A 13,112-nucleotide genomic window follows, 5' to 3' on the forward strand; every position below is an offset into this window, starting at 1 on the left:
TAAGTGTATGTAGTGTATGATGTACTTCTTAATCAATATTTCATATTTTGCACTTTTTTTCTTTTCCTTTTTTTTTTTTGGAGAAATAATTATTGATTTACTAATTCTGTGGTTTCACCCATGCTTTGGCAGCTGTCTCAAAAATGTCACCTATGTGTGGGCTCTTTAGACTTGGCAACTTAGCAACCATCTAGAACACCCTAACAACCACCTAGAACACCTTAGCAACTGCATAGTAACACCTTGTCAACCACCCACAACACTCTAGTATCAATGTGACCACTTTTGCACAGACGAATACAACTTTCTCATCACAGTTTGCGAAGCACGCACAGAATTCAAGCATAGTTTTAAACAATATCCTCTAGAGACATCACATTACCCTCGTGAAAAAGAAGTACACTTTAGCATACTTTTAAACTGTATACTTATTATGGAAATGTGAAATGAATGTATTGTTTTCTGACAGTTAATTGCATGTTATTCACAATTAAATGATAAATGATTTATATGTAATTTAATAATTATTACTTATATTGTCTTTAAAATATGGTTAAAATGGTATTGCAAAATATAAGCATTTATAGTAAACTAAAATATACTTTAATGTCATTTCTATTTAAACTTGTATGTCATGTATTTAAATTTATTTAAGATTTAACAATGTTGCAATTTAGTACATTTCAAATATATTAACTTTAATATAAAAAGTATTTTACAAGTGCTTCAGTGTGTTAGTCAACACAGTCAACACATCAAAATAAGTATAGTCTAAAACATGACAAAAGATTATTAAAACAAAATTATTTAAAATGTACTCCAAAGTAAAACTTTTAATTTGACATTATTACAAAGTGCACTTAAAGGTAGGGTAGGGAATTTTTTTTAATAAACTCTCTTCACATCCTGATAGCAATCAATATTAGTAGTGGTCTAAACATTAAAACATGTACATATATCTTCTGTGTCTCAGGACCAAAAAATGTTCATCCAATCATTGCATTCGATCCACAAACATCACACGTCATCAGCGCGTTCCGTAGTTGTAGACAGACACAGTCACCGAGCACCAGAAACAAACAGCAGTCACTTTTTACATTTACACATTTTACTCCTGAACCAAAACAACAAGCTTATGCTGCGTTCACGCCATGTCATAACCGTAATTACGAGATGGCAACCCGTGACTTTCTACCCGGAGCTGTTCATTTCCTCAGATTTATGTGTTTCTATGTCAACACTATCAACGCTGAAATGAATCTGCAGCAGTCAGTTGGTACAAGTCAGTGCTCTGTAAGTTATTTACATTTATTATTATTGTAATGTTATGTGCTTTGAGACATGGTTCAAAGCTAGCTTGCTATTGCTAGCCTCTCTGAAATTGCCTTACCTTTAAGTGTGTTAAGAAACATCATGATAGTGATACTCCCTTTAAGCACACTTAAGTGGCATTTTATTTCATTAATTTTATATTATCAGCCAGAACAGTTTTTAAAAATATACTCCCAAGATTTGAAGTACATTACAAGTGCACATTCAATACATTTAAGAACACTTCTTTTTCACAATAGTATATAAAGGGATGCAATGTGTGAGAAACAATCCCATTTACGAGTATCAAACTAACCTTCTTAATCATTAACTTTGTGTTGTGTGTTTCTTTCTTTGATCTTAGAAAGGCCCTCATCCATAAACCATAAATCTACATTTTCTTTCTTTTCTTTTTTTTTTTTTCTGCAAATTGGACTTCCATCACAATGTCAATATTCTTTTAAAGAGAAGTGTTTCTTTTTTGTACCTTTAAAGGTTCTGCTGACATACGACCAATGAAAAACCTCACAGCTATAGCTGGGCGGGACATGTACATTCACTGCCATGTGATTGGTTACCCCTATTACTCCATCAAATGGTACAAGAACTCCAACCTTCTCCCTTTTAATGACCGTCAAAGGGCGTTCGAGAACAACGGCACGCTGAAGCTGCTGAATGTGCAGAAAGAACTGGACGAAGGAGAGTACAGCTGCCATGTGCTCGTTCAGCCCCAGCTGTTCAAGAACCAGAGTGTCCACATCACTGTGAAAGGTAGTGATACTTGACATCTGAAGGAAAATGAGTTACAGTAGCAATACAGTAGCAATATTTAACAATGTTCTCTGGTTGTCGTCAGTGCCTCCCTTTATCCAGCCTTTCGAATTCCCACGATATTCCATCGGCCATCGCGTCTTCGTGCCCTGCGTTGTGCGCTCGGGTGACCTTCCCATCTCTATCACCTGGGAGAAGGATGGAAAGCCCATTAATGCCAGCCTGGGCGTGACCATCGACAACATCGACTTCACCAGCTCCTTGCGTATCTCCAACCTCCAGCGGGTGCACAACGGCACCTACACCTGCATTGCCCAAAACGATGCCGCTGTCGTCAAATACCAGAGTCAGCTCATAGTTAGAGGTAAGACTAAATGTTAAGCATCCTTTTTTGGATTACAATGAAGAAACTTTCACAAAGACATAACTTGAATGTGAATTTTTGGATTTTTTTTGTAGTTCCACCAAGGTTCAAAGTGCAGCCTCAAGACCAGGATGGAATTTACGGTAAATCTGTGACCTTGAACTGCTCTGCGGATGGAGAGCCACGGCCGACTATTGAGTGGAAATACTCCAAAGGTACTTGGCTTCACTGACAACTATAACTTTGCATGCAAAAATAATTTTCTTAATTGGTATTTTAATATATATATAAACATATATATTAAAAATATATAAACATTCTTTAAAAGCAGATACATTTACTTGAGAAACAAATTTGTGTACGATAAAACGTCATACCTTGTAGTTTGTTTTTCTTAGAACATTGTCAAAATAGCTTTTGGTTGTTTTAAGAATAAATTTCATGATAGATAGATAGATAGATAGATAGATAGATAGATAGATGAGACTGTCCTCCTCCAAAAAACAACCCTATAGGTCAGGGATGGGCAACTCCGGTCCTGGAGGGCCAGTGTCCTGCAGAGTTTATCTCCATCCCTGATAAAAACTCACTTGCCTATAACTTTCTACTAATCCTAAAGACCTTGATTAGCTTGTTCAGGTGTGTTTGATTAGGGTTGGAGCTAAACTCTGCTGGTCAGTGGCCCTCCAGGACTGAAGTTGCCCATCCCTGCTATAGGTCATTTTTTCAAGCACCTTATTACGACCTATATATTTACGTTTTAAAGTCATGCGCCCTCTAGCTGGTGTAAAACTAATGACAGTGTCATGTTACGTCTGTCGTCATGAAATGACGTATGACCGTCATTACCAATCAAAATGCATATTCATTTAAATGCAATGTGTGGACTTTTTACACGGTCCCTTACCCGCCATTTGTCCTATTTCCATTTAGCAAAGTGTCCTGTTGTCGATAGGGCCGCAAATTGAGTAAATGCTCCTATGGGTCGTATTTCAGGGAAGTGACAAATGACCTATATGGGCGTATTGGTTGGAGGATATGTTGGGATAGATAGATAGATAGATAGATAGATAGATAGATAGATAGATGGATGGATGGATGGATGGATGGATGGATGGATGGATAGATAGATAGATAGATAGATAGATAGATAGATAGATAGATAGATAGATAGATAGATAGATAGATAGATAGATAGATAGATGGATGGATGGATGGATGGATGGATGGATGGATGGATGGATCAACTGTACATTTATTTTATTTTATTATTTATTTTATTTAATTTTATTTTTTACATTTTAAAACAATTTGCCAGCGGTGAAAAAAAAAGTATGAAAGCACTTTAACTAGAGGACGTCTTCCTCTCTTTGCCAGGTGCTGGGGTGCCCCAGTTTCAACCCATCGCTCTAAACTCCGGCTTCAGGGTCCAGCTGCTCGGGAATGGCTCACTACTGATTAAGCACGTTCTTGAGGAGGATGCAGGTTATTACTTGTGCAAGGTCAGCAATGACGTGGGAGCCGATGTCAGCAAGTCCATGTACCTCAACGTGAAAAGTAAGAAATAATATTGTACTGAGATGATTGTTTTAACGGTTCGCTTTGCAGTTCTGGTAAAATTCTAATCTCTCAACCATATTGAGGTAAATATTTAGATGTTTGTTTTTTAAGAGGTACAAGATACAGTTGTGTCCATTGTTTTGACAATCCTCCTGGAGAAAGCTTGGGCTGAATGTCTTAAGGGGCACTATGGTGAAAGTTCACCAAGTGACCATTATGAGGCGTGAACCAACAACCTTCTGGTTACCACTTGCAAAACCAATCAAATGTGTGTTTTGGTCACAGTAGTTTTTATTTTTTTATTTATTTTTTTATTATTAATCAACCTTTTTGTATCATAAGGGCTTAGAATTATTCTTTGTATCATTATTGTAGACTAAACCAGAGTTGTATGTGTCAGGTGAGAGTGTTTCTGCAGTGAAAGTCTCTTTGTCTGCCTTAGACACATGTGGGTGTTTATCCACGAGTAGCCAAAAACCTTTTTCCCCCTCATTACACTGTGTACTCCAGTAGGAGCTGACATGTGGAAAGGCTTGTGCTTTCAATGTGCTTAATGTGTGTGTGCATGTCTCACTTTTTCTGTTTCCACCCACTCCCTGTTACACTCTGTTACCACACACATACAGTACACACATAGGGAGAGAGAGAGAGAGAGAGAGAGAGAGAGAGAGAGAGCTCAGTAATTATTGCTTCAGATTATATTCCAAAAATTCTTGATAATGGTTGTGAGTAAAACAGGATATTTTGAGCATATATTTTTATATTTAAAAAATAATTATAGAATTAATACTAATACTAATATTTTGGTAAGATGGTAGTGAGATGGTTGAATGGTAGTTTAGCCAACCGTGCTGATAATTCTGAGCCTAGAATGGTTTGTAATCGTGCCGTGCCGTACCAGGTTCAAGTGGAAGTAATTCGTAGAAAACATTCCTAGAAGCGTTTGGCCCAATGGTGGAAAAGCGGCTTATAAACTTATAAACATTTACATTTACATTTAAACATTTACGTATTATTATTATCATCCATTGTAAAATAGTTCCAACAGTTTTTGCTATGGTACCGAAGCTGGTACAGAGAACATTGAAATTTTACCAGGTATTGGTACCGAGTACTGGAATCTTGGTACCGTGACAACCCTATTTGCAGGTTTACGTAATAGTTTGCATTTCACTGTTTTTGTTCATTTTGAAAAATATTGAATATATTTTTGTGCAAGTGACATGAGTAAATGCATGCTCACATTTAGTCACTAGTAATGCATTACTTTACTAGTTACTTGAAAAAGTAACTCAGAAATTTTGTTGTAAATATAAAAGTAATGTGTTACTTTACTAGTTACTTGAAAAAGTAACTCAGAAATTTTGCTGTAAATATAAAAGTAATGCGTTACTTTACTAGTTACTTGAAAAAGTAACTCAGAAATTTTGTTGTAAATTTAAAAGTAATGCGTTACTTTACTAGTTACTTGAAAAAAGTAACTCAGAAATGTTAATTTAAAAGTAATGTGTTACTTTACTAGTTACTTGAAAAAGTAACTCAGAAATTTTGTTGTAAATTTAAAAGTAATGCGTTACTTTACTAGTTACTTGAAAAAGTAACTCAGAAATTTTGTTGTAAATTTAAAAGTAATGCGTTACTTTACTAGTTACTTGAAAAAGTAACTCAGAAATTTTGTTGTAAATTTAAAAGTAATGCGTTACTTTACTAGTTACTTGAAAAAGTAACTCAGAAATTTTGTTGTAAATTTAAAAGTAATGCGTTACTTTACTAGTTACTTGAAAAGTAACTCAGAAATTTTGTTGTAAATTTAAAGTAATGCGTTACTTTACTAGTTACTTGAAAAAGTAACTCAGAAATTTTGTTGTAAATATAAAAGTAATGCGTTACTTTACTAGTTACTTGAAAAAGTAACTCAGAAATTTTGTTGTAAATTTAAAAGTAATCCGTTACTTTACTAGTTACTTGAAAAAGTAACTCAGAAATGTTAATTTAAAAGTAATGTGTTACTTTACTAGTTACTTGAAAAAGTAACTCAGATGTTTTGTTGTAAATTTAAAAGTAATGTTACTTTACTAGTTACTTGAAAAAGTAACTCAGAAATTTTGTTGTAAATTTAAAAGTAATGCGTTACTTTACTAGTTACTTGAAAAAGTAACTCAGATGTTTTGTTGTAAATTTAAAAGTAATGTGTTACTTTACTAGTTACTTGAAAAAGTAACTCAGAAAAGTTGTTGTAAATTTAAAAGTAATGCGTTACTTTAGTTACTTGAAAAAGTAATCTGATTATGTATCTCATGTTACTTGTAATGCGTTACCCCCAACACTGAATATAATAAGATTTATTATAATAAGACCTGGAACGTGTATTCTTAGAAAGTAAATTGGGTCATGTTGACTTCATCAAAGATGTTTATTTAAAATGTAGTAATATCTTTAAATACTTGTGTGACTCAAATAAATGCTGAAATCCATTTGCTTTAACAGTGTTTTTCTACAGCATGTGACATAGCAGCTAAATGAACTGTTTTAATGTCGGGTTATCCGACTATTCCCTGTCTGCCTATGCAAAGGTGGCTGCGTTCTCATTTGATCAGAGTGTGATGTTAGAGAGACTTATTTTCACACCCCGCTCTTATCAGCACGCAGCAGGAGCTTCCCTGCAGAGCCGCTCTCTCTGCCCAATACAACCTCTTCTTCATCCTCTTTCCCTTCCTCCCTCTCTCCCTTCCTCCCTCTGTCTCTATTCTCTCTGCCGCTCTCCTTCTCATGTCGTGTAACAGCACACGCATACACTCTGTTCTCAGAGAGATCGATCAGGCTGACAGGTGAAATACTGTCGTACGCGCTTGTCGTGGTGTTTGTGCGGAAAGCTCTGCTCCCGGAGGCACAGGTCTGTTGTTGTGGCTCGCTGGTGTAACTCGAGTCTCCCTGAGAGGTTTGTTTCAGAGTCCACTGTGATCTTACCACTTTACCGCAAACAAGCTCCTCATTAAGATCAACCGTGATCAGCGCTGAGAGTACAGTTCATGTCCCCATGGCCATAGAACAGAAGGAGAGAATTGTACCCTTCTGAAACAAAACAGAAAAAAATACTCAAATCCATTACTCACTACTCATATCTGATATTTTATTTTATCTGAAACAGATTATTTTATACATTTAATGTATGCCACATTGCATGTTTAATTCATTGAGAGGGGTTCAGTTAACTTTATTTATTAAAAATAAAGATGTAATAATGAGAAATAGTCACAATTGTGACAAATAAATTATTTTTATTTACTTTTTTTTTTACAGCAGAAACAAAGTGGAAAAAAGGAAGATTAGATTAAGGATAGAATATTCTATACATTAAATTTTTTGTACACCTCAGATTTTGAAATGTAATAACTTACAATCTGGGCATACTATGCACAGATGTAACTTGCTAGTTGCCATATCTTCACTACTTATATAGAGAAAAATTATATAATTACACCAAAATTCAAAAATATTTTAAAGTCATTGAACTTTTAGCCATAGCAAAAGTAAATTTCTTACTGAAGTTAATAATTAATCTCAGTTTTTAGTGTTTATTTAAAATGAGACAAATATGCTATCATTTTTAATCACCAACTGTTTTTTAGCAGTTTAGTTATTTAAAGGTGTTGTAAGCGATTTTCTGCGAAACACTGTTGAAAAAATGTTAAACCGGCAAAGTTTAAATCCCGTCTGGCTAGCGCGCTTCCCATAATGTTTACGCATTAAGTCTTTAGCGGCTGTTCAAACACTTTCGACCTAAACTACAAAAGCAATCTGGTCGAATGCGTTTTCAACTACCTCTAGAGGTGGTCAAAATTGGTCAAGCTCAAAACATTTTACACCCCGTTTACACCTGTATTTAGCATCGTCCACTTGTGATCCGATCGACCAAAACGCATCTTAATACCAGGTGTAAACAGGGCATCAGCCATCTCCCTTTCTATAGGCTTTCTTCAAATCTCTCTCTTGCTCACTCTCTTTCCTCCCCCATCATGAGTGGACACGCCCCCCTACTGCTGATTGGCTACAAGTGCATTGTGATGCTCAGTCTGATCCACTTTCAACAGTGTTTCTCAGAAATCTCTTACAGCACCTTTAATGTTTAGCTTACAATGAGCCCCACTATTCGAACTATACTATTGTATGACATTAAATTGATCATTTTTATAAAATTTTATTGAGAAACCATGAGAAACAGGTGAAGAAAGACATGTTATGCCCTGCACTCCTCTACTATTTACTGCAGAAATAGTAAGAGTAGTATAGTATGCTATTTAGAATGTAGAGGCACTGATGCTTGATTGTGCAGTGCAATTTTCAGGAAATCCTGCTGATAAAAGAACAGCTATGATGATCCCAACTCTCTATATAACAAGACATAATGGAGTGTCACGTCAATGGCTGCTTATCTATAATCCCTCCCCTCCTTCGCTCTGATTGGTCACACGCTTTTCTAGTTTCAGCATCATGATGCGGCTCATTCTCCACGCAAAGCCCAATGGTGCAGTAAAGGAGGAGATCAGGCCGCGGTGAACACGGCCACTTAACCAGTCAGCTCACTGTTAACCCCAGTGCATCGTGGGGCAGGGGATGCTGTACACATGCATGTAATCTGCCTGCCAGCCCAGTGAGGTGGATGGTCTTGGCCTACATCCCCCACACACAGCCCTGAGCGCTGATGCGATAGGGGATGATGGGTGCCCTCAGAAAGCCTGCGGGGAGCCAGGAGTCCGCTATGAGACTGAGACAGGAGAGACATTACACTGGAGTCAGCCTCCGTCTCGAGCTCCAGTCATTCCGGTTTCATTTGTTGCATTATGCGGCCAAGAAACTAAGCAAATATTAAAATATTATTTTATTATTCAATATTATTTTTGGATAACCTACTGCTGGTTGTCACAATTTATAATTATAAGATTTATTATATTTAAGATACATTATTTATGAGTAATTGTTATAGCTTTTTTATAATTTTACATTTTATAAATATTAAATATATAAAATACATTTATAGTGTATAGGTATAATGCAGCGAACACTGCATAAAGCTAAACTAAACTAAAAATTATAAATATTGAGCTACTCTCTCTATATATATATATATATATATATATATATTATATTTACATCATTTATTAACCTTTTTAAAGTTAGTTAATAAAGATAAAATTGCTCATTATTTGTTCATGTTAGTTTACAGAGCATTAACTAATGTTAACATATACAACATTTTGATGAAAATGTATTGGTAATGTTGAAATGTTGAAATTAACAAACTAAAATTAGTAAATACTGTAAGTATTATTCATTGTTAGTTTGTTAGCTAATATTATAAATATTGAATATATATACATATATAATATATATATTACACTACAATATAATTGACATATTGATTTATTTTATATTTAATATTTGCAATGCATTGCAATATACATAAATTATTTTGTCTATTATCATTGTTTTACTGTTTAAGTTGTGCTGAGAAAATGTTAAATAGACATTTTTTGCACAACAATGCGCTAATTGGAGCGCTAAGGGTTAACGTCTGAAATTAACAATATCTTTTTGTAAACTTTAAAGTACAGCTTTAAATATTCACTTGTTCTGTATAACGGAAACTGGATCATTTCCCTGTGTCTGCACCAAACATGCGGCAAACGTGTCTCCAATTCACAGATTTATGTATGGATTGATAGTTTGGGGTCAAATGTCATAGAGCTGTGCAAAGCAAATTGTCAATTCTGACCCCGTGTGACCTAATTAGACTGATTAGTTTGACAACCCCTCCAGCCTTATACACATCAAGACATTAAACAAACACAGTCGTTCTTTTCCTCTTGTGCTATTTTTTTCTCATTCCGAAAAGGAATGAAAAAGGACAAGATTACCAGTGTCATCCTCCCAGAGAAAGATATTCAGCTCGGATCCATGATGCAAACATGCAGGCTAGTAACTGCTCTCCTCTGAAAATCAATTCTGGATGTTTGTTCTATTCTTGTCCTCCATTGACAGCACCCTCTTACAGCTGGGGGAGAGCAGGCAGGCCGGAGCTGGTTGGCATGGTAACGTGTCCAGGTGAAAGGGAGATGCAGGGAGGGGGGCTCTCATGGGAGGGGGAGAGGAAAGCAGCCAGGATTCCCTGCGGGCTGGATATAAACCAGAGACCACAGACTCCCACTGCATCTCAGTCAACTAGGCCTGTCAAGGACACACATCTGCAAAATGAGCTCTGTTTTTAGATAGATAGATAGATAGATAGATAGATAGATAGATAGATAGATAGATAGATAGATAGATTTATATACGTAATTTACTTATATACATAAAAATCTTTCAGATGATGTGTAATAGCACCCCCTAGTGTATAACTGTGAAAACACGGAAAGCAGGAAAATTCCGTCAATTGCAGGGAAGCGTTTTCTCACAAATGACGGAAATTTTAAGTTGTTATGAAAAATGCACAAAAACACTATTTTCAATATATGAAATATATATTTTCCAAAACATGTTTTACTCTAAAAATGTGTGAAAATCAATGCCATAAATCTAAACAAGTTGTGTTCCAAATTTGATGTTGATATTTCAAAAAATGAGCTTTCAGTAAAATTTTGTTTGGGTGCAGTACCAAACATTTCCACTAGATGAAATTCATTTCCCATTCGTTTCCAATGTGGACATTTTTTTTGACTGTTAAGAGTACAAATGTAATTTTTTTCAGGACCGTTTAACCTTTTTGAATATTTTCACATAGCAAGTGGCAAAATCTTTACCAAGTTTCGTTCCATTCCGATGAAATAAAAAAAAAAAAAATAATAATAAAAAAAACAACCATAAAATTTAATTTCAAAATGTTGTGCAGTTAATTTGTTAGAAAGATTGATGCTGCAGCTGTCATGCAGTGGTTCTCATTAATGCTAGTACCATCAATAGTGTTTTTCACCTGTAAAATTTCAGACATGTTAGGCTTTCATAAGTAAATTATGCCAAACATAGACTGCAGATTATTTAATTCTTGTTAAAAGTCCCTGGATTTGATTTATAAATAAATTTGTTGGTCCTTTTTACTCTTGAAGGATAAAGTAGAACGCATTTTGATGGGCCTTTAGAAATCACACAGTTCATAAATAAACTATTTGGGTAACATGAATGTGTTAAATAAATTTATTAAATAAGTTAACACATTAATGTTGGCAGATACACTGTTTTAATGTACTCTGATACAGTTTGCTTTGACTAAAATGAACAGAAGTTGTGAAACTTATGTTCAGGGATTCATTTTTCCTCGCAGGTAAATAATGGTGAATCTATGTTTTCCTCTCATTCTTTCTCTTGGGATGGGTGAATATCACTTTCTCTGCCCCTGATATTCCAGGGAATAAAAGCAGCTACCTTGAGAAACTGTGTGTAAATGCGTGTATTCGTGACACATGCAAAAATACAATAATACACACGCTCAAGCACACAAAGCAGCCTAACGCGGATCATTTTCGTCCATTTACGACCCCTAAATGAATGAGTAAAATGAGCCTGAATCAATCAGAGAGGATTCAGAAGAGACGTAAATCACTCCTACAGCCAAGAGAGCAAGTTCCTGCCCAGCAACACACCGTTCTTCTGTCTGGATCTCAGGAGGGGAATTAGCACCTTCCCTTTCAGTCCAACTGCTGCTTATAATTCTGCTGGATATTAAAGAAATACATCAACACAGCAATTATGCAGTCGTGATGAAGACAGCTCGCAGCCTGAGGGAAGATACAGCTGCCCCTCCAACACAGAGCCTACTTCCCTCTTTAGTGTTTTATTCTGGATAATCGCATAACTACCGAGCGCTCAGCCGGGATAAGAAATAGGATGCCAGTTTAGGCTGCCTGCGTCTTTTAGCGGGGGACTGTACAGCTTCATTTGTACCCTCTGATCAACTTCACACGTGTCCTCTCACTGTTTACAAATGAAAATGCTAGGATTGCTAACCGGGTGGACATAAAGGGCTAAAGTTAGCCGTTGCTCAGTGACAGTTAGCTTATAGCGTGTCAATATGAAGTTCATTTGGATATCTTTTGAAATATTGATATTAATCATACTTCTATTTGTAACTTTTAGCCAAAGTCATGTTAGAAAATGATATTTTTCAGGCTGGTCCAGCTAATGCATATGCAACAAACTAATAAACAAACAGGTGATGCCACTAAAAAAAGGGGTCAAATTTCACAATTGTATATATATGTACATATAAATGTATAGTTTTTGTTTTTTATTAAAATTAAGTGAACATAGGGATGAATTTTAAGTTATTTTACTTGGGTTTAAGCTGATTTTTTTGTGCTTTTGTTATACATATATATATATATGTGTATATATATATATATATATGTGTGTGCGTGTGTGTGTGTAAGGTGTATAATTATTATGCATATACAAATACACACACATGCATGTATATATGTAATAAAAAATGTTTACATAAAATATGTATACTTATATATAATATAAATGATATAAATATATACTGTATATACATGTAAATATTTCTTGAATATATAGCCTACATATATATGTGTGTATTTAAATATAAAAATTATACACAGTACATACACATATATTATTTAAACACAAACTTTTATTTTGGATATAAAATATAAATATAAATTATATAAAATTTTATATATATATATATATATATATATATATATATATATATATATATGTTGTTTTCCCTTTAATAATGACATCACTTCCTGGATAATAATGTCATTAAAAACTAAATTTTTCAAAAAGAAACCATGGGGATATTTCTTATAAACTACTATTTTTTTCCATGCAGCACGTTGATAATGTTACTTTTCATATTGTGATAAAAGACTGAAAAATGAGCAATTTTGATCAGATTTAAATATTAGCAATTTTTCATTTTAATATTTTAAAAAAATTATAAGAAAAATAGTTAATACATTTAAAAAAAAATCTTAAAATATTAAATGTTTTAAAATCAGGAATGGAAACCAAAAAAACCAAAGTAAAATCTTTTTTTTGCCTTTTTTTTTTTTTTGCTGCTGAGCTGAGAATTGCTAGAGTGAATAAG

General features: G+C 34.6%; 1 protein-coding gene across 2 annotated transcripts in view; it reads left to right on the forward strand.

Moving 5' to 3' along the window:
* The window catches only part of dscama (Down syndrome cell adhesion molecule a), a 104,852-nt gene that overhangs the window by 65,105 nt on the left and 26,635 nt on the right, over window positions 1-13,112 (forward strand). For both annotated transcript variants that reach the window (XM_048180940.1, XM_048180942.1), the window contains 4 exons: window positions 1,807-2,082; window positions 2,168-2,446; window positions 2,542-2,661; window positions 3,824-4,003. In XM_048180940.1, coding sequence (XP_048036897.1) covers window positions 1,807-2,082; window positions 2,168-2,446; window positions 2,542-2,661; window positions 3,824-4,003 — 855 coding nt within the window. The remainder of the gene's footprint in view (window positions 1-1,806; window positions 2,083-2,167; window positions 2,447-2,541; window positions 2,662-3,823; window positions 4,004-13,112) is intronic.

The sequence above is a fragment of the Megalobrama amblycephala genome, linkage group LG2 (genome assembly GCF_018812025.1).
Source record: "Megalobrama amblycephala isolate DHTTF-2021 linkage group LG2, ASM1881202v1, whole genome shotgun sequence".
NCBI lineage: Eukaryota > Metazoa > Chordata > Actinopteri > Cypriniformes > Xenocyprididae > Megalobrama > Megalobrama amblycephala.